Source organism: Capsicum annuum, chromosome 1, assembly GCF_002878395.1.
Source record: "Capsicum annuum cultivar UCD-10X-F1 chromosome 1, UCD10Xv1.1, whole genome shotgun sequence".
In the NCBI taxonomy this organism is placed as follows: Eukaryota; Viridiplantae; Streptophyta; class Magnoliopsida; order Solanales; family Solanaceae; genus Capsicum; species Capsicum annuum.
In genome coordinates this window covers 252,972,736-252,994,767 of record NC_061111.1, presented here as the reverse complement: position 1 = coordinate 252,994,767, position 22,032 = coordinate 252,972,736, and the positions used below count along the sequence as shown (strand labels likewise).

General features: G+C 36.4%; 2 protein-coding genes across 2 annotated transcripts; both read left to right on the top strand.

The window, feature by feature from the left end:
• Positions 1–374: 374 nt before the first annotated feature.
• LOC107850865 (phospholipase A1-Ibeta2, chloroplastic) lies at positions 375–2,196 on the top strand. The gene has a single exon (XM_016695665.2). It carries the CDS (start codon positions 452–454, stop codon positions 2,117–2,119), a length of 1,668 nt encoding a protein of 555 aa, XP_016551151.1. The 5' UTR covers positions 375–451; the 3' UTR covers positions 2,120–2,196.
• A 3,014-nt stretch (positions 2,197–5,210) lies between these two features.
• Positions 5,211–16,271, top strand: LOC107850873 (RGG repeats nuclear RNA binding protein A). Its single transcript, XM_016695674.2, has 7 exons — positions 5,211–5,684; positions 12,434–12,761; positions 12,874–12,942; positions 13,042–13,174; positions 14,385–14,543; positions 14,634–14,681; positions 15,842–16,271. The coding sequence occupies exons 1-7, from the start codon at positions 5,489–5,491 to the stop codon at positions 16,016–16,018; spliced, it is 1,110 nt and encodes a 369-aa protein (XP_016551160.2). The 5' UTR covers positions 5,211–5,488; the 3' UTR covers positions 16,019–16,271.
• Positions 16,272–22,032: the final 5,761 nt, after the last annotated feature.

The window sequence follows — 22,032 nt, the reverse complement described above, 5'->3', positions numbered from 1 at the left end:
CCCTAAAATGTATATTTTAGTCATTTCACTTAAATATTTCTTCATTATAAACCTTAATCCGACTTACTTCAATTTGTATACATTAAATAATTTTAACCATATATAAATAGTGTTATTTTCTGTCGAAGAGGATTTAGCTCGCCCCATAAGGCTCTACCTAGCTTCTAAGTCGAGCTCGTCACATGAGACTCGCCGAGTACAATTTATACCGCACGTGTAATTTGTCAATTATTACACAAGAGCGAATTTACTCAGTTTTCTCAGTGCACACCCGAAGAACAACCACTACAAATTTCCAACAAAAGATGTACCAATGTACATTTTAGTCATTTCACTTAAATATTTCTTCTATATAAACCTTAATCCAACTTACTTCAAATTTGTATACCAACTTATTCTTCTTAGCTGACTTTTTCCCTTTCCCTCCCTCTCTCTCTCTCTAAAAAAAACCATGATGATCGGAGCAACACTTCCGGCAACCAATCTCCATTTTTTCCAGTCAAGGAGATCCAGTTTTCGATGCAACGGGTCCCGGTTAAACCCATCACCAGCATCAATATCAACAAAATCATTAGTAAATACAAGAAAACACATTTCGAATCTCGAAAAGCTATTGCAGAATCAGTCAGGACGCTCCGAACTACTCGATGATCCGCAGGTAGTTGAGAAAACCACCCGCGATTTGGCAGGTTCTGTGGAGCCATTTTTCAAGTCAAACGGGCGAAACAACAGGAAATGCTGGTTGGAGGGACTAAATTTGTCCAGAATTTGGCATGCACGCCAAGTGACTGATGAAATGTCTCCAAGACATTTGAATAAACTAAAGAAACTTTTATCATCAAACAACGTAGAGTATTCGCCACGAAACAATCTTGGTTGTAATAAATGGAGAGAATATCATGGTAGTAATGATTGGTTAGGTTTGATTGAGCCATTGGATGAGAATTTACGGAGAGAATTGGTTCGATATGGTGAGTTTATACAAGAAGCTTATCATAGTTTTCATTCGAATCCTGTAACGAATGAAGAAGAAGAGGGTACGAGGAAAGTAGTACTTAATAATGATGAGTCATATAAGGTGACGAAGAATTTGTATGCAACTTCGTCTATTGGATTGCCAAAATGGGTGGATGATGTTGCACCTGATCTTGGATGGATGACACAGAGGTCGAGTTGGATTGGATATGTCGCGGTTTGTGATGATTTGAGTGAGATTCAACGTATGGGAAGGAGGGATATTGTCATCGCTCTTAGGGGCACTGCGACTTGTTTGGAATGGGGGGAGAATTTCCGCGACTTATTGGTTCAAATCCCATCAGAGACAACAGATGTCGAGCCTGAGCCTGAGCCTGAGTCTGGGTCTGAGTCAGAGCCAGATGAAGGACAAGCTAAAGTGGAATGTGGATTCTTGAGCTTGTTTCGAACATCCGGTGTTAATGTACCTAGTTTAGCTGAATCCGTAGTTAATGAAGTGCAAAGACTAATCGAGCAATACAAAGGCGAGTCTCTGAGCATTACTGTGACAGGGCACAGTCTGGGTGCGGCCTTGGCCTTACTAGTTGCGGATGAAGTGAGTACATGTGCACCGGATGTGCCACCGGTGGCTGTGTTCTCCTTTGGAGGTCCACGAGTAGGCAATAGAAGTTTTGCAGATCGATTAAACTCAAAAAACGTTAAAGTTCTACGTATAGTGAACAATCAAGATGTAATAACCAGAGTTCCGGGGATGTTTGTAAGCGAAGAACTAGACAAAAGGCTAAGGGAATCAGAGTTTGTTAACAAAATGCTAAATGTGCTCGACAAAAGTATGCCATGGGCATACACACATGTCGGCACAGAGCTCAGAGTCGACACAAGAATGTCACCGGTCCTGAAACCTGACGCTGACGTCGCTTGTTGTCATGATTTAGAAGCATATTTACATCTGGTGGATGGATATTTGGCATCAAATTGCCCTTTTAGAGCAAATGCAAAGAGAAGTCTAGCAAAGTTACTAAATGAACAAAGGTCTAATATCAAAAAGCTTTATACTTGTAAGCCAAAAGAATTGAACATTATTAATCTTGAAAGAGAACATAGTTTCTCTACACCTAGTTGTTTGCCTAGTCCATCTTCTTGATACTTATTAATTACCAAGAGGATGTATACTTCTTGTAAAAAAGAAAAAATTAATGAGAAGTATATGTTTTCTATGTATCTTCAAGCAATTCATTGAATGACTTAGCAAGTAATTCTAACTTTTGGTAAATTTTAACCGGCATGGGTTGTGGTGTAGTGGTGGGACTACTCCATCCTTAACCAGAGGTCTCGAGTTCGAGCTTTGGGTATGGAGAAAACTCTATTGGGAGCGTCACCCCTAGAATAGGCCCTGCAGTGTGCGATCTCCGGATTAGTCAGGGAAAAAAAATTTGTTAAATTTTAACTAAAATTCTGTCGCTTATGTATGCTTGTCCACATTGTTGGTTTCAAACTTGAATAAAGGAGGATGGTTGTCGAGGGTCAGTCGGAAAAAACCTCACTAGTTATCCCATAAAGTTATGATAGGGGTAATGTCGAGTACAACTTTCCCTCCCCTGACCTCATGATTCACGTGTAAGATAACACTGAGTTTGTTGTTGTTGTGTATATTTTTTTAAATATTTAATTTAGAAAAATAAAATCTTTTAAAATGAAAGAAAATGACTTCCTAGTAGAAGTAGAAAAGTGACATTTCACACTATATTGTTAGAACCTAATATTTTTGGTATATACATACATATAATTGTTAGAACCTAATATTTTTGGTATATACATACATATATATGTATGTATATACCAAAAATATTAGGTTCTAACAATATAGTGTGAAATGTCACTTTTCTACTTCGACTAGAAAGTCATTTTCTTTCATTTTAAAAGAATTTATTTTTCTAAATTAAATATTTAAAAGAATATTGAGTTTTGACTAACCAAACATAAAATTTTTAGAAAAATGTTGTCCACCCTTCAAAAGCACTAATCCAATATGAACAAATAAAAATTCTATAACAATTTGCTATTGTAACTTTTTCCTTTGACAAGGAAAAACAAAATAATAACAATAGTCAAATGATGTTGAAAAAAAAAATTCATTTGGTGGTTAGAACACAAAACACAAGAATATACAAGAAAATAGTTGACTTTATCTACCTCAATACAACACAATTTGATTAATTTTGTGACATTGTCAAAAATTTAATTTGAAGTATGTTCTAAGAAACAACGGATGGGCTGCTCCTACCGTAAAGTCTCGGGTTCGAGTTTTGGGTATGAAAAAATTCTTGGTAGGGAGCGCTTCTCCCGAATGGGCACTATAAGGCGCGAATCTAGATTAGTCGGGCTCCAAAGCGGGTATCGAACACTGGATGAAAACTCAAAAAGAAATTCCTGTCTAAATTAATTACTCCAATGCGGGTATCGGACACTGAATAAAAAAATTTTGTCTAAGTTAATTATTTATTGACCTTCTTGAAAATACATATAGTGATTATCTTTGTTCAGAACGTATATCATGTAACTTTATCCTTCAAAATTTAGATAGATAAAAACAATTCATCATCCTATAAAAGAGAATCATTATACATGATTCATTCTATATATATATTTCTAAGCCAGCGACATAAATAATAATTCATTCGTCTCAATTTTTGTGACACTCTTTATCTGAGGATGAAACTTTAAAAACAAAGAAAAACTTTACAAAATTTATGATTTAATGAAACACTTTGCAAGAGGTCGGCGGTTCGATCCCCACCTCTGGCGAATGGAGCAAACTCCGTGGCCAGTTCCCTACCGCTTAGTGCGCTGACAGAGGAACGGAGGATTAGTCTCACGGCTGCCGGCTGTAGAGATACCTTGGGAAACCAAAAAAAAAAAAAAACACTTTGCACCTATCCAGGAAAAACATGAGTTTAAGGATTCCTTTCCCGAATGACGAAATAATTGTCACATAAGATGGTTATGTCGTCTTGTCTTTTACATGAAAATCTGTTCTAGGATTGGTTTCTGAACAAGGAAATAATTGTCATATAAGATGATTTTGTCGTCCGGTCTTTTACATGAAAATCTGTCTCAGGATTGGTTTCTAAACAAGGAAATAATTGTCACATAAGATTATTTTGTCGTCTTGTCTTTTACATGGAAATCTGTGTCAGGATTGATTTCGGAACGAAAAAATAATTGTCATATAAGATGATTTTATCGTCTTGTCTTTTACATGAAAATCTGTCTCAAGATTGGTTTCTGAATGAGGAAATAATTGTCATATAAGATGGTTTTGTCGGCCTGTCTTTTATATGGAAATCTATCTCAAGATTGGTTTCTGAACGAGGAAATAATCATCATATAAGATGGTTTTGTTGTCCTGTCTTTTACATGAAAATCTGTCTCTGAATTGCTTTCTGAACGAGAAAATAATTGTCACATAAGATGGTTTTAGCGTCTTGTCTTTTACATGAAAATCTGTCTCAACGATCAACTACGTTTGCCCGCCAATTGCAAGAAATTAAATATCGACCTCAAAAATAAATATTTGTGTTCTTGGCCCCTAAGGGCCATTTGGCCATGATTATTAGTATTATTTTTTTAATATTTTTTTTGGACTTGAATTCTAAAAATATATTTGATCATAAAATTTTAGAATCTAGAACTTTTTCAGCAACAACAATAACATACCTAATATAATTTCATAAAGTATTTCTGAAGAAGATACGTATGCAAACTATACCGTCACTCTAAAGGCGGAGAGTTTTTTTTCCGATAAACCCTCGGCTCAAGGAAAAAATAAAAAAGAAGAAGATAAACATACACTTTAACTTTCATATTTAATTATATATCTCGACAGATTCAAAGTTTAAAAAATGTATCAGAAGCTAATTATGTATATTTATAAAGGAAAAATATATCATTGTCGAATGTGTTATGTATCTTCACAGATCCAAAAATCCGAAAAAAAATATATTGGGAGTAAATTATGTGTCTTTACAAGGAAAAAATGTATCTCGATGGACGTAACAAGAGCTAATTATGTATCTCGATAGATTTAAAATTAAATTTTTCTTAAATTTTTCAAAAAATTAATTTTTTCTATAACTAAATTTCAAACTGTCGGGATTTATGTTGTTTGAACCAAAATAGCAACAAATCCAGAAAGGCCCAAGAAACTACTGTAACAAAGAGTCCTAGCCCATACCCAAAAAACAAACACTGATACACTGAACTTATCCCCTACGCACCCATCCCCACCCCCCACTCCCCACCATCACTAGGGTTTTTTAACCTTCACTTCACTCCCCTCAAGTTATCAGCCGCTTTGGCTAGGTTTTTTGACAAACCCAACAACTCCAAAATTCTATCTTCAAATGGATTTTAATCATCTATAAGAGATTTTCTTGATTCTTGAACAATCATCTGTTATATATATCTTTCTCTAATATATATAGTGTAAAATCCAAAAAAAGAGTGAATAAATATGGCTACTTTGAACCCATTTGACCTATTGGAAGATGATGCTGAGGACCCAAGTTTGGTTATTGCTGCTCAGCAGTTGAAGAAAGTTGCTGCTACTGCTGCTCCAGTTGTATCCAAGAAAGGTGCTGCTACTAAGGCTCCTGTTGCTGCAGCAGCTGCTAAGTTGCCTTCCAAACCCCTTCCTCCTACACAAGCTGGTAAATGAATGATAATATTTCATTTCTTGATTAGTTTTGAGCTTTTTTTGTTGGCTATGGATGATTTCAGGCGGGGTAGAGGTAGGCCGAATAAATGTCGGAGGGAGGTGACATGACATGGAGCAGTTAGAGCTTAATGTGGATGTGACCCTAGATAGGAAGGTATGAAGGACGCAAATTAGGTTAGAGAGCTAGTGTGTGTGGGTGAGTTGTAGCCCGTCGGCAGGAGTTCTTTGGTGTATCCATACTAGTAGATAAATGATAATATTCCATTTCTTGATTAGTTTTGAGCTTTTTTGTTGGCTATGGATACGGGAGGGAGGTGATTAGACATGACATGGAGCAGTTAGAACTTACTAAGGACATGACCCTAGATAGGAAGGTATGAAGGACGCGAATTAGGTTAGAGAGCTAGTGTGTGTGGGTGGGTTGTAGCCAGTAGGCAAGAGTGCTTTGGTGTAGCCATACTAGTAGATAAATGATAATATTCCAGTTCTTGATTAGTTTTGTGCTTTTTTGTTGGCTATGGATGGTTTTAGGTGGGTTAGAGGTAAGCCGAAGAAATACTGGAGGGAGGTGATTGGACATGACATGGAGCAGTTAGAACTTAGTGAGTACATGACTAGGGGTGTCAAATGGGCGGGTTGGGCTGAAGTTGGGCGGGTCAAGATGGGCTGAACAAATAATTGGGCTAATGCCCAACCTTGCCCAAATGCATTTGGGTCAAGATGCGCTGGGCAAGATGGGCTGAACTATGGGTCATGGGTTATAACCCAACCCGCCCAAATGCTAGTTTAACCAAATTAAAGACCCCAACATAACGATCTGCAACCTACAATTTAAATCGTTACAGCTTAAAAATTACAGCAACAATGTTTCACAAGTGTCCAAATATTATTACTTCGGAAGTGATCTTTATCAAAAAACTATTATTACTTCATAAGTGTTAAAGTAAGGCACTTGACAAAAGATTACAATGTCCATAGTTTTATGTTCTGTCCATAGTTTAGAGGACAAAAGATTACAATGCCCATCAGTGATGATAACATCGATTCTGCTAAAACTGTAAATAATTTAGTTAGTTAGTTGTTATGATAATTTATGGCATGAAATGACTGGACTTTATTTGAGCAATGATAAAATGAATTGAGTTTCTATAGTATTAATTTTCTAACTTATGTTGTAAATAAAAATATGACATTATATATCACATACACCTACTTATCATGGAATTTGTCTGTTGTGATAATTTTTCGAACCAGAGGTCTACAGAAATATCAGAAAGTTACAAACTTTTATATATAAGCAATTTTCTAGTTATGCAATATAGGATTTCAAAGGACTAGTGAAACAAGGTTGAAACTGAGTGGTAATTCTTCCAAGAAAGTAGTACCCTACTCAAGGAAAACACGAATTAACAAGGATTTAATTGACTGCTTTCAGTTATGACTACCTCCTATAAATTGCCCAGAAAAGGCAGGAGTTGCTGCAGCACTCGTAGCAGCAGTAGCTCCTACAACTTGGGAAGGTACCAAATGATGCTCCTTTCTCTCTAACTCGAAAGTTTTGCGGTAAATTTCTCCATATCTATTGCAATATCCTCTTTATCGGAATCACCAGAAGCAAAAAAAATAAGAATTATCAAACAACTCAAAAGTTCATAAGAAAAATGAGATAAGGATATTGATATGTTGTACCTTGATGCCCATAAATCCAATCTCGAGAACATAATTTACCCTTGGCATTTTCTGGTAAAATGGAACTTTGGTATTTGCCAATGATTCTCCCACCAGCACTAAAAGCTGATTCGGATGCAACTGTACTGATAGGTATACTCAACAAATCATGAGCCATTAATGAGAGTTCGGTATATTTGATTCTATTATCCTTCCAAAATGTAAGAACGTCTAAATTTTCATTTCCTTTCCGAACTAATACTGGCTCTTCCAAATACAAATGCAGTTGAGTCTTCTCTGAACCGCAAACAGATGGACTATCAAACATATCAAATTCTTCCATTTCATCGACTACCTCATCATCACATCCATGACTATTACTTCCAATCACTTCAACATCAAATTTTGTCATGTATTCTTTGAGCAACCTATGCAAATTTTTTTCAACAACCTGTACCTTTTCATTGTAATTCAAAGGATCAAGTTTTGTAAAGCAAAACTTCAACAACTTGAACTTATATCGAGGATCAAGAACAATGGCCATCGAAGCAATTGGACTATAGTCATCCTGCCAATATTTTGCGAACTTACTTTCCATTTCAATAGCCATATCCTTAATATCCGAATCTTCATTATCTCTTTCTTCCCGTATCAACATATGAATTTTCCAAATTTTATAAAAATACAAATTAGCAGTAGGATAATGACTCCCCGAAAACAATGTAGTGATTTCACAAAGAGGTTTTAAAAACTTAGCAATTGTTTCAACTTTGACCCAATCTTCATTTGACGGACAACATTGAAAATCTTTGTCAAGTATCTTGAAGTTTGAAAATGCCCGACGATCGAGAAAAGCACTATCAAGCATCAAATATGTAGAGTTCCATCTAGTAGACACATCTTGATGTAGTTTTCCATTCAACTTTAAACCAAGATTCGTAACACACTATACAAATTTTATAATCCTTGACTCAGAACCTCTAATATACTTGATGCTTTCTCTAACGTTAAAAATAGCACTCTCAATTGTTTTCAAACCTGCTTTGACAATCAAATTCAGAATATGATTTGCACACCTGATATGAACAAAGTTTCCATCACAAAGCAGAGAATCCATCAACTTGAAATGTTCAATCAAGCAACCCACAACACCATCATTATAACGCACATTATTCAAAGTTATTGAAAATATTTTCTTTTCAATTCCTCATTCCTTCAATAGATGAATTAACTTTGGACCCAAAACAAGCACCACTATGAGGAGGTGGCATATGACAAAAAGTGAGAACTTTCTTTTGTAAAACCCAATTCAAATCAACATAGTGTGCAGTAAGAGAAAGATATCCATTTATTAAGATTGATGACCATAAATCAGATGTCAAACTGATTCTATTTGGAATAGCTTGAAGCTCATTCTTGACTATCTCTTTTTGGTTATCATATATTCTAAGCACATCAATCTTTGTGGTATTTCTTGAGATGGTTTTGACGGAAGGATTCAAGAAAGTATGTACTTTTCTAACACCTTCAAAATCTACATAGCTAAATGGAAGGTTATGTCTAACTATAGCCTTTACGATAACTTCACAAAATTTTGTATGATCAATAAACATACCTTTATCTTGTTCTTTATCTTTTTGTTTTTGTAAATGACGCTTTAAGCCAAAAATACTTTCTTGCACTTCTTACATTCCGCCCGAAGTCTATTATCAGGATCATAATTCAATGGTAGCTCATCGTAGAAGTCCCAACATTTAGAAGTGGTCCTACGTCGTTTTGATGAACTTGCAATAATTATTTCTTTGGACTGAACTTCATCGGGCTCTATCGACATCTTCACCTATTGTAGTAGAATATTTTAAAAAGTTAATCTTTAGTATTGAATCGACAAAAAAGGGGGAAGCAACAAAAATGTAAACAAATAGCTCTTAATCATATTTAGAGTACGAAATTAATATTCACGACAAAAGATACTCATTTAGGCAATTGAGCAAACACCTTATAGGCAACAAGTTTGCCTAATAATTTCAAAACTATTAGGATTTGAAATTCAAAATCTCAAGTTACAGCAAAATCTCAAGTTAATCTTTAACAAAAAATCAAAATATGAGTAAACTTACAGAGAGAAACTTGTTGAAGAATTGGGCACTTGCACTTCACAGAAAAACAAGAGTTAAAGTGGCGTTCACGGAATATGAATAATAACCAACTAATTTAATTTGAAATGGGTCAATTTGGGTTAGAATTATGGGTCTATTTGGGCTATTAAAAATAAATAAGATAATTTGGGTTTGCTCAAATCTAGCCCAACTTAATAATGGATCATGCCCAACCCATTATAAGTTGGGCGGGTCATTTGGGCTTGGGCCAAATTTGCCACCCCTAGACAAGAGTGCTTTGGTTTAGCCATACTAGTAGATAAATGATAATATTCCATTTCTTGATTAGTTTTGAGCTTTTTTGTTGGCTATGGATGGTTTCGGGGGCGGGGGGGTGGTAGGTAGGCCGAAGAAATACTAGAGGGAGGTGATTAGACATGACCCTAGATAGGAAGGTATGGAGGACGTGAATTAGGTTAGAGAGCTAGTGCATGTGGGTGAGTCGTAGCCGGTAGGCAGAAGTGCTTTGGTGTAGCCATGCTAGTAGTCGTACAATGATTAAACATGACCCTAGGTAGGAAGGTATGGAGGACGCGAATTAGGTTAGAGGGCTAGTGCGTGTGGGTGAGTCGTAGTCCGTAGATAGGAGCGCTTTGGTGTAGCCTTACTAGTAGCTTCGTAGGGCTTTGCACGTAGTTTGGACTTTTTAGTTATGAGGGTTTGAGTGAGGCGTGTGCTTTCGATTAGATAGTATGTAGTACTACTCTTTGGGTGTCTTATTTATCTTGTTTCATGTTTTACTACGGCTTTGTTTATTGTCTTGTTTGCCCTAAGCCGGGTTTCTATGGGAAACATCATCTCTACTTCTTTGAAGGTAGTGGTGTGGACTGCGTACACTCTACCCTCCCTAGACCCCACTATGTGGGAATACACTGGGTATGTTGTTGTATTTGAGATTTTTTGTTCATTGGATTTGTGTATATTCAGTCAGAGTACTTGTTTTTGTATTTAGTGGTATCGGAGTAGGGGTTGATTAGGCATGACATGAAGCAGTTTCAGCTTACGGAGCGCATGAACCTGATGGAATGGTGTGGGGGATGCGTATTAGGGTAGAGGCTTAGTGGATAGGAGTGCGTCCTTACTAGTAAGGAGGAGTGCTTTGTGGGTAGTTGTGTCTGTAATCATAGTGTTATGCATGTGGCTTGTAGTTTCTTGTTTGTGGTGTTGGTGATTTCAGATAGATAGTTTATTGTATTAATCTATTGGTGTTTTGTTCTTGTATCATTTTGTTGTGTGTTTTTATGTTTTTTATTTGTTATACTGGTGTTTGTCCTGAGCCGGGGGTCTATTGGAAACAGCCTCTACTTCATCTGAGGTAGTGGTAGTGGTAGTGGTAGTGGTATGGAATGCGTACACTTTACCCTCTCCAGAGACCCCGCTTGGTGGAGGGGTTGCAGTAATGTAAGGTAAGGCTGCGTACGATAGACCCTTGTGGTGCGACCCTTCCCTGAACCCCATGCATAGTGGGAGATTTAGTGCACCAGGCGACCCTTGTAGTAAATGATTTTTTAATCATTTTTAAGTGTCTGGACTTTATTGTATGTCCGTTGATGTTTTTTTCGTGTTTTGGTGTTAATTTACTCTGTAAATCTGGTAAGGATGGACCTGAAAGATTCATATACCATACCCAATTAGTTTGGGTTGAGATGTGGGTAGTCCTTACCTTTTTTGGTGTTGTTGTTGATTTAATGAATATGGCTTTTATAACAAGTGTTTCGATTTCTAGCCTCTTTGGCCAAGCTTATTTTTTCCTAAAACTGTTTATTTTTTCTCAAAAGTGCTTATTTTTAAAAATGAAGGTGTTTGGCTAAGCTTTTGGGAGAAAATAAGTGTTTTGGGGGGAGTAGCAGAATTAATTTTTCATAAGCTAGAAAAAGTAGCTTCTCCCCAAAAGCACTTTCGTAAAAATCACTTTTGAAAAAATACACTTAAAATCACTCTTCAAAACCAACTCTTCGAAGCCTGGCCAGACACTAATTGTTACTCAAAATTGCTTTTTGAAATTTATTGGTCAAATACGAACTGCTCATCAAAAGTACCTTCTTGAAAAGCACTTTTGGAAAAAGCGCTTCTCAAATAAGCTGATTTTATAAGCTTGGCCAAATAGGCTATTAGTATTCGATATGCTTGGCCAAACAGGCTATTAGTGTTGGATTTGGATACTATCTTATTAGTAAGGAAAAGGAGCAAGTGCATAAAAAATTGAATTGGTTGCCTAAATGAGAATACATGCTATTTGCAAGGCGATGCTTGGTTGTGTCTTCTCTTTCGTTGTCTATTCTCTTGCTGCATGAACTATTTTCCGAGGAAAGGTTGCTTTTCTTCCCAATGTGACGCTATTAGGCTATAGAAATATGTGGAATTAATTTGAGTTCCATGCTTAACCTCTTATGCTATAAAAATCACCTAATCAAATGTCTTAACCGAGGATTAGTTGGAGTCTGAATCAAACTCTTAGGCTATATAAATCTGTGGAATTAGTGGTGGGTTTTAAAACGTTTAAGCAATTTTTTCTTCTGTTAGTAAATATGACTCTGAACGAGTGGATGGGAAGATTGTTTGCTCTGTGATTGTGATATTAAAGTACGGTTATCATATGGGGATTTGATTGGCCGGAAATTTTGTGACAAGTGGTATGTAAATCATTTATAGAAACTGTCATTCTTGTGTTTCCTTTGGATCCCTTCCGCGTCTTGTGAGTCGTATTAGTGTTGGTGTTCAGTAGTGACCCTATTTCTATAATAGGCTGGTAAATGCTTTGGAATTTGCTGCTCTTTAGTTTTCCTTCATTCTGGTCCAGTATTCACTTGTTGTGAATTAACTTCTATGTCACCTCATTCCTGTGTTGTACTACAGATGATTTCGTGAAAGTATAGTTGTTCCCGTTGCTTATCTGTGTATTAATTTTGAGCAGTGAGGGAAGCCAGGAGTGAAGGCCAGCGAGGAGGAGGCCGCGGAGGTCCACGTGGGGGAGCCCGTGGTCGAGGGCGTGGACGCGGGTTTAACCAAGAATTTGCTGATGAGGAGAACGCTTTTGGCAGCAATAATGGATTCTCTGGGCGGTCCAGCGCTCCAGAAGATGGAGAATCAGGAAAGGTCTCTGAAAGGAGAGGTGGTTACGGTGGATCTCGTGGGGGGTTCCGTGGGGGTCGTCGTGGTGGTTTCAATAATGGGGATGCTGCAGAAGGAGATGGGGAACGCCCAAGGAGAATGTTTGATCGACGAAGTGGAACCGGTCGTGGGTAAGTGATTCTGCTATTGCGTTGTTCAATAGCTCGACGTTGCGCTTATTGTGGTTGCCTTGGTTTCTTGTGCATATGATGTGTATCTTTATTGATCTGTTCTATTGTGTAGGAATGAGTTTGTTAAACGAGAGGGCTCTGGTCGTGGGAATTGGGGAACCCCTGAAGATGATATTGCACAGTGAGACTGTCTTCTCAATTTTCGTTTCTTTATTTCCCTTGGCTTTTACGTATTAATTTTTTCGGGTAGTTTGATGATGGTTTTCTAATCCAAATTCAGGGAGACTGAAGTGCCTGTTAATGGTGGTGAGAAGATTGTTGAGGCTGAGAAACAAGCTGGACAGGAAGATGCCGGAGACGCCAATCCGGATTCTGCTGCTGCTGAGCCAGAAGAGAAGGAACCCGAGGAGAAGGTAACCGTCATTTTCTGGCGAAGATCGTTATTTGTTTTGCTTGCTTACATGTCCTTTTCTACTGTTACAAATTAATATCCGTGTCACGGCACTGTCATCCTCTTGTGGTGGTTGGGGGGGGGGGGGATGCAACGTAAATTCTTAGTTGAATTCCTGAGTTGTCTCCTTGTCGATTAGCTCAGTTGTCCAAATTCTAGTGCAGTCTAGCTTTTTCCGAAACAAGTAATATATTCTAAATTTTGTCGATAAGATTCTTCAACATTATCGCAGTATTTTCTGTGATAGTATCATATCCTTCCTATAGACACCAGGAATTAACAGCCACACGTTGCGTGTATTCACATATAAAAGTAAGTTGGAATGGACATCGCGTTAAAGCTTTGTATTTGCAGTTTGCTACATGCATTGAAGGTAACCGAGGAATTTGGAATTTCATAACAATCATCAATTTCTTACAAATGATTCTAGGCATCCGTTGGTGGATACCTTGCTACAATTACTCCCTCCAAGTTTGCCTATTGCAAAATGTGCTTTTGGGTGGGGGGGGTATGTTGCTCGGACTCTTCCAAAAATGTCGGCGGTTGCGTGTCGGATTCGCCAAAAGTAGTTTATTTTTGGAGAATCAGACACGGGTGCAGCATCAAAAGTGAAAAGTCCGTGCAACTGAGGTGGTCGGTTTGTCAGTGTAGAATGGTAGTGAAAGCCAACTTGTACAAGTAGGATGCATCGACTATAAAGTGGTTGTTTACTGCTCTTCCATTTGTGAGCATTATTATTTTTGTAGGCTTTATGCCTGCTTTCTTGACTAAAATATAGTAACCACTTGCTGCGCTGGTCAGTTTCATTCTAAGTTGCTCGGACTCTCCAAAAATGTTGGCGCACCCGTGTCAGATCCTTCAAAAATACAATATTTTTGGAGGATCGGACACACACCCGTAGACATTTTTGAAGAGTCCGAGCAACTTAGGTTTCACTTACTACTCCCGGTTTCTTTTTACGATGACATTATGATGTTATAAATGTTACCTGCTGCTGATGTTTCTTTGAAATAACCACGAACTTAAACTAATGTTTTCTGGTAGACTAGGTACCTAATTACGAAGTTGTTTCTAGTGTTATTTGCATGATTCCACCTGTTTTTATTTTTATGTTACGTGTGTATGGTCGTCAACCGGGAACTATTTATTATTCATATCTGCTTGTGTTGTAGGAGATGACCCTCGAGGAGTATGAGAAGGTAATGGAAGAGAAGAGGAAGACATTGTTGGCTCAAAAGCAAGAGGAACGAAAGGTCAATTTGGATAAAGAACTCGAATCCATGCAACTTCTCTCAAACAAGAAGAACGATGACGAGATCTTCATCAAATTAGTGAGTTATTTAGTGCTTGCCGCTATGATATTTCGATTGTGTTGTGTATGCTGGCGTATTCGTCATGGTTGAAATTTTATGTCTGGGCAGGGTGCTGAGAAAGATAAGAAGAGAGAGACGGTGGAAAAAGCCAAAAAGGTATGTTAGCTTCTTTTTAAGTCTATATCGGTATTACAGCGTCATTTCTTTATGTGTTTCTTGGGAATCCCTTCCATCTAAGTTGCTCGGACTCTCCAAAAATGTTGCCGCATCCATCTCGGATCCTTCAAAAATACGCTATTTTTGGAGGATCCGACACGCACCCGTAAACATTTTTGAAGAGTCCGAGTAACTTAGCCTTCCATTTCATAAACTCTTTATTTGTCAAAAGTTACGTATGTAGCGTGGTCTTTTTAAGTCTGTATCGGTATTATAGCATCATTCCTTCATGCGTTTCTTGGGAATCCCTTCCATCTAAGTTGCTCGAACTCTCCAAAAATGTTGCCGCATCCATCTGGGATCCTTCAAAAATACACTATTTTTGGAGGATCCAACACGCACCCGTAGACATTTTTGGAGAGTCTGAGTAACTTGGCCTTCCGTTTCATAAAATCTTTATTTGTCAATAGTTACGTATGTAGCATGGTCTTTGCTTAAGGGAACGCATCCTGCCACGCCACAAGTGCAAGGATGGTAGAATGTATTAGAGAATCTAATACATGTATTAGTTATTCACCTATTCAGTATCATAGGGTGTATAACTAACACATAGCAAACCGTGGAATTAGCATTACATTATTAATACATGGATAAGCATGTCTATAGACAAGACTTGTCATTAATACACTAAACCAAACAGTGGATAGGAAATAGTCCGAGCATAACTAATCCCAGTCTATTAGTGCTACTGTTCTTATAAAATCCTCGAAATGTACCCCTTAGTGTCCAACGTTACGCTGCCGTCAGTATTATAATTTTTCCAAATATTGTGTAAACATTCATACAGTGTCAGTCCATTGCATACTGTTTTTTCTTTTTCACCTGAAGAGGGTGAGAGTTTACTACACTGAAAGTAGGATCCCGTGTAGTATAATATTCCGAAGATGAGACGTTGATCTACTAATGGTTAAGCGCTAAGTTGCTCGGACTCTCCAAAAAAGTTGTTGCACCCGTGTCGGATCCTTCAAAAATACACTACTTTTGGAGGATCCGATATGCACCAGTCGACATTTTTGAAAAGTTTGAGCAACATAGGTTGAGCGTGCAATAGATTTAATTGCCGTTTCAATTATGAGTCTTGATAAGTAACTTTCTTGCAGACTCAAACCATAAATGAGTTTCTGAAGCCTGCTGAGGGAGAATTCTCTCGCCCTGGTGGCCGTGGTAGGGGCAGGGGCCGTGGAAGAGGTAATGGCGGTGGATATAGTGGAAACAACAACGTTGCAGCGCCATCCATTGAAGATGTCGGCCAATTCCCCTCCTTGGCCGCCAAGTAAGAGAACAAGTCGTGCAACTCTTGCCTTTTGAGCCGTCTTCCTTTTTCCGTCATTTATGATATTTGTTCTTTGACGATAACAGAATGTTTTCCGGAACCTGTCGGGAACCCGTGGGCATTCCTGTGTTAGATTTTGTTTCGACAACTTTATAAATTGTTGTTCAGAGTGTAAATTTAGATGTTCTTCTGGAGTTGTATGCCCTGGGTTTTTGTTGAACTTGTTTTTAACATTTATGAAAACCCTTTCCTTTCTAGGCTCCGATTTTTTTTTTTGCGACGTCTGTCCTCCTCAGACCCCACTTGGTGTGAATATACTGGGTATGTTGTTGTTGTTGCGACGTCTAACTTGTATTTTACTAGTCATTATGAGAATCCCAAAACGTTGAAATGAGATCTCGATCCAACTAAGAGTAAAATTGATAATCAGGCACCCAAGGGTGTGGCCTAGTGGTTCTACGAAGTTGGGCTGAACACTATGAGGTCTCACGTTCAGTTTCCAACAGAGTCAAATACAAGGTGATTTTTTTCCATCTGTTCTGGCGTTGGTGGAGAGTTACTTGACACATGTTGGTGGGAGGTGGCAGGTATTTCGAGAATTTTGTCGAGGTGCGCGCAAGTTGGACCGAACATCACGGTTATCAAAAGAAAAATGAGAGAAGTTTTAATTACCTCTTGAACTTGTAATGTTTTATTTAGTGAACACTTAAACTATCGTTTATCTTAAGTACCACTCGGAATTTGTTAATTTAATACGTCGACACCCCCTTTGTGGTTCACTTGGCAGGAAAAGTGTGTTCAAACGCAATGAGGCGCGTGATGAAGTAAAAAAATTACCACATCAGCATTTTCCAACGGTCAAAACCAAAAAATTGTATTTTACTAGTAATTATGAGAATCCCAAAACGTTGAAACATTAAAATGAGACCGATCCAACTAAGTGTAAAATTGATAATGAGGCATACAAGGGTGTGGCCTCGTGGTTATGTGAATTCGGGTGTGATTGAATGTAGATCCAACTTTTGATTCAATAGTCGAATTTGGGCGACGGGGGATTCAGAGAGACCGCCACCACCACCACCACTTCTCTCTTCTCGAGAATCATATACTCTATCAGTGTATGAATAGCTATCTCTCGAGCACAAGGTACAATCATAAAATTATTTTTCAACATTTTATCACATATCTATCTTCATAGACATGGAAGAAGGATTACACCATTTTTAGAGATAAGCATTTAGTAGCCCTCGAATTATGGCCAAAGTTGTTACGACACACTTCAACTTCACAGGAGTTTTATTACCCCTGAACTCAATTTTAACATTTTTTTGTCACCTTTTTGTGTTGACGCCACCTTAATTACATAAAACGGGGTCCACGTCAAAGATGTCACGTCAGCTAAAAAGAATGACAAAAATACGCTAAACCCCCGTAAAGTTGGAGTGTGTTGTAGCAAATTCAGGCATAGTTCAGGGGATACTAGATGCTTTACTTGTCTTTTTACTTGCTAGACTATAGTAAAAAGAACAGTATGCTGCACAACGCATCCTGCATAAGCAGAGTTATTGGGAAATGCGAGTGTGACGTAGACTATAGTTCAAAATACGCATCGCGTATTAGTAGAATTCGAAAAATCCCAAGAGGTATGACGTAGACATGTACATTTTTCTATACAACAAGATACAATGCAATTTTAACCCTAATTGAAGTATAATTAAACATATTTATATGCATCTATTGGGGACCAATTTAAGTGTAACATGAAAATGTATGATTTTGTAGAAATATGTCAATGTCTAGATTCACATGGTGGCTTATGCTATGGGATCCATTCATAATGAGAAATAAAAAAAAAACATAAAAAATTCGAGTAGTTGAAGGTGAAGCAATTATTTTGATGTAACATAGAGAACATTGAAAATTCGACAGTTACTCCTGATGTAATATAAAGAACTAAAATTCGAGTAGTTGAAGATGAAACAATTACTTTTAATGTAACATAAAGAATAAAAATTTGAGTAGTTGAAGGGGAAGCAATTATTTTTGATGTAACGTAAAGAATATCGGAAATTCGGCGATTACTTTTGATGTAACATAAAGAACAAAAATTTGAGTAGTTGAAGCGAAAGCAATTATTTTTGATGTAACATAAAGAACATCGAAAATTCACCGATTACTTTTGATGTAACATAAAGAACAAAAATTTGAGTAGTTGAAGGGGAAGCAATTATTTTTTATGTAACATAAAAAACATCGAAAATTCGGTGATTACTTTTGATGTAACATAAAGAACAAAAATTTAAGTAGTTGAAGATGTAACAATTAGTTTTGATGTAACATAAAGAACAAAATTCGAGTAGTTGAAGGTGAAGCAGTTACTTTTGATGTACCATAAAAGAACAAAAATTCGAGTAGTTAAAGGTGAAACAATTATTTTTGATGTAACATAAAGAATATCGAAAATTCGAGTAGCTGAAGGTGAAGCAATTACTTTCGATGTAATATAAAAAACATTGAAAATTCGAGTAACTGAAGGTGAAGCAATTATTTTTGATGTAACATAAAGAAAATCGAAAATTCGAGTAGGTGAAGGTGAAGTAATTATTTTTTAACATCAAAAATTCGAGTAGTTGAAGGTGAAGCAATAACTTTTGATGCAACATAAAGAAAATCAACGATTGGAGTGGAAGAGTCAGAATAAAAAAGGGAATTTATCTCTTCTTTTCTCCTTCAAAACCGTACATGAGACTTTCATCTCACACGACTCTTAATGTTTAAAAAAGAAAAAGAAAAAACTCATTAACTTTTTTGTTATTAACTTTCTCATGTATGTATAATACCGAATCCATTAAATTTTTAAAAGTACTAACGCAACTCAAATTTTAAATCGAAGGTCCATTGGTGACAACATGTCTACCTTCACAAGATAAGGATAAGATTGTGTACACGTTATTCTTTCCAGACTTCACTCACAGAATTACACTAAATATGTTGTTGTATAATAATATTAAAGCTCTCACTATTAGGGGCGGAGCTACAGTACCTACGGGGGTTCGGGTGAACCCAGTAGCTTTTACATAGACCCTATATTTATACTACTAAATTCTGAATATATGTATATTTTTATATACTGCGAACTCATTGTCAAACATTGTTGCATGGCACAGTGGTTGTTGGGTGAGTTTTAAGGCATTTTTGGCCCACAGACATGGGTTCGAACCATAACAACATATGTTTTTTTTTCTTGATTTTTTATGCTTTTTTACTTAATTCAAAACCCACAGACTTCAAATCTTCGCTCCGCCTCTACAATTGCTATGCACAGGGTCCGAAGAAGGGTCAGAGCACAAGGATCTATTATATGCTCTACATTTTGTACAAGAGGTTGTTTTCATAGTTTGAACCGATGGCTTCCTGAGGACCACATGTCCTAATTGAAACCCGAAGGGAAGCTGGATCTACTGTAAGGTAGAGTAACTATACTTGCCTTTTTCTTAGAGTGGATTGCGAAAGAGTACTAGGACTTCTGGAAACCTTTTGAAGTCCGCAAACCAAGTCAAAGAAAGAAGCAACTCTCCCAGAAGGCCAGGACCGGAGAAGCTCAATTTCAAAGGTTACGAGTTTAGTTCTAACTAATATTGTCAACCTCTTGATGACATGACAATAACTTTACCAGTTACGTCAAAGCTTCCCTCCGAACTATAATAGGAGTATTAAAATGAACTGATATTAATCGGACAAAATAAGCAAACCACAAGCAAAAGGAAAAACAAGAACACACAAATTTACGTGGAAATCCTTGCGGGAAAAATCACGGGCAGAGGCAGAGGAATTCACTATAATGGAGAGGAGTACAATGTGGAGACGATAGTCTCAATTTCGTGTATATAAGAACTACCCGAAACAGCCCACTAAACGCACTTATATAATACGTGTATACAAATAAGTCCTAGGCCCAAAAATATACAGGTCGGCCCGATCCCTACGCTACCACCATAGACCCTATGAAAAATCACAAATATGAGACACCGCGAACTTTTTAGAGTCAGATCAATAAAATTCGGGTCACAGCTTGAACATGAACAAATAATGCTGAAAAGATTTACTTCTCATCAAACCACCTGAGATTAATTTTACATGCCAACTTGACAACATCAATTTCACAAATTTGTTGTGTTACTCAAGTATAGTAGCAACCATAAATTTATTGACAAGTTGTCATGTACAGTTGGGGTTACAAATACTAATAATGTTTTTTTTTTTTTTTGGTCTAGACCATTGTAATAATATTTTATTTGACCAAATCAAATTCAAGATCTGAAGTTTATGAATTTAGTAATTTATTACATGTATATACTTGTGTATAAAGTTGAACTTCATATATATGTAGGACGCATGTATCTGATTATTCAACTTCATATTAGTTTAAGTGTTTGTTTGTGTATATCCAAATTGAAAAATGTAGATGCCCGCTGGGGCTAAGTTAAATGACACATTTATGTATTATGTCTTTAAAATATTTTGTTTTATACAAAAGCAAGAAGAGTGTATTACTGTCCTGTCACCCCCTTTCTCCTTCAAATTCACCCTTATTGTCGCAATTAACACGCTTGTAGACATCTAAAATTTGCGTGACTCTTCAAAAAAATTCAAATTCTATTAGAGTTCTAGGTGAATACGTTACCCTAAATCTCGCCTATTTAAAGGGTAACATATTCCCTGAAACATGCATCTTGAATATCCCATAAACTCATGGGTATTCGTAAAGAGATCAACCATCTCCAAAAAAATCCCTGTAAATTCATGGGATATTCATAAAAGATCAAAACCCCCCCTTCTTGATAATCAAGTACATTTTCATGGAGATCAAATCCAAATGTTCCTACATTCGAGAAATACGCCACTAATGGAACTCGAATTACGGAGAAAATTGAGAGAAGAATCAAGGGAGGAACAGATTTGTAACCACCTCGTTTATCAATAAAATTGTTGTTTCTTCATATTGTTATTTGTAGTTGAAGTTTATTTTTCATGAATTAAATTATGTTCAAAACAACGTGTTAATCAGTGGCGGAGTCAGGATTTTCATTAAGGGGGTTCAAAAGTTTACATATAAACTAACGAAGGAGGTTCAACATATACTATACATACGTAAAAAATAATTTTAATTATATATAAATAGTATAATTTTCTGCCGAAGGGGGTCAGATGAACCCCCTCGCCTAAGTGTAGCTCCGCCCCTAGTGTTAATTAAGTGAGACACTTAAAAGAGAGGTAAATAATACTCCTTTTATCTCAATTTATGTAATACCATTTGACTTGGCACAAAGTTTAAGAAAGAAAGAAAATTTTTTTGCGATGTGTGGTCTAAAACAATTTTTAAAAATTTGGGTGACTATAAATTATTACATCATTAAGGATAGAAAAAAAATTACAATTAAATTCTTTTCTAATTATAAATAAATGATATTTTTTGGGATGAACTAAAAAATAAAATATGTCATATAAATTATTTCAAAGACATTAGTTTATACATACATTTCAATAATTAATGCCATAAAATGTCTTAAATGTGTGGAAAGCTAAATTTTGGGTGACAGGTTTATCCATAAATATGTACAGCTGGGTGACTCTATTGAGTATAGTATAATGTTTTATTTTACCAAAAAAGTATTAATGCTTTTATCCAATAATATTTATTTATTATTTCTGTCCAATAATATATATTTATTATTAACTTGATAAATATATTAAGAAATAATAAATAATAAAAATAATTTTACTATATCATCCTATAAATATAGTAATAAATTTGAAGTTTTGGAAAATGCATTGAGTAACGAGTAATATTTAATAACAGCGATAAAATAGATAAATTATTCATTAATTTTTCAAACTAAACACATATTATTGAAAATTTATTTTTAGTGACATCAATAAATATTATTAGACAAAAGGAGTATTATAACGAGAAAATTTTGAAGTTTATAAGTTTTGGTGATTCGTGTGTCAAAAAAT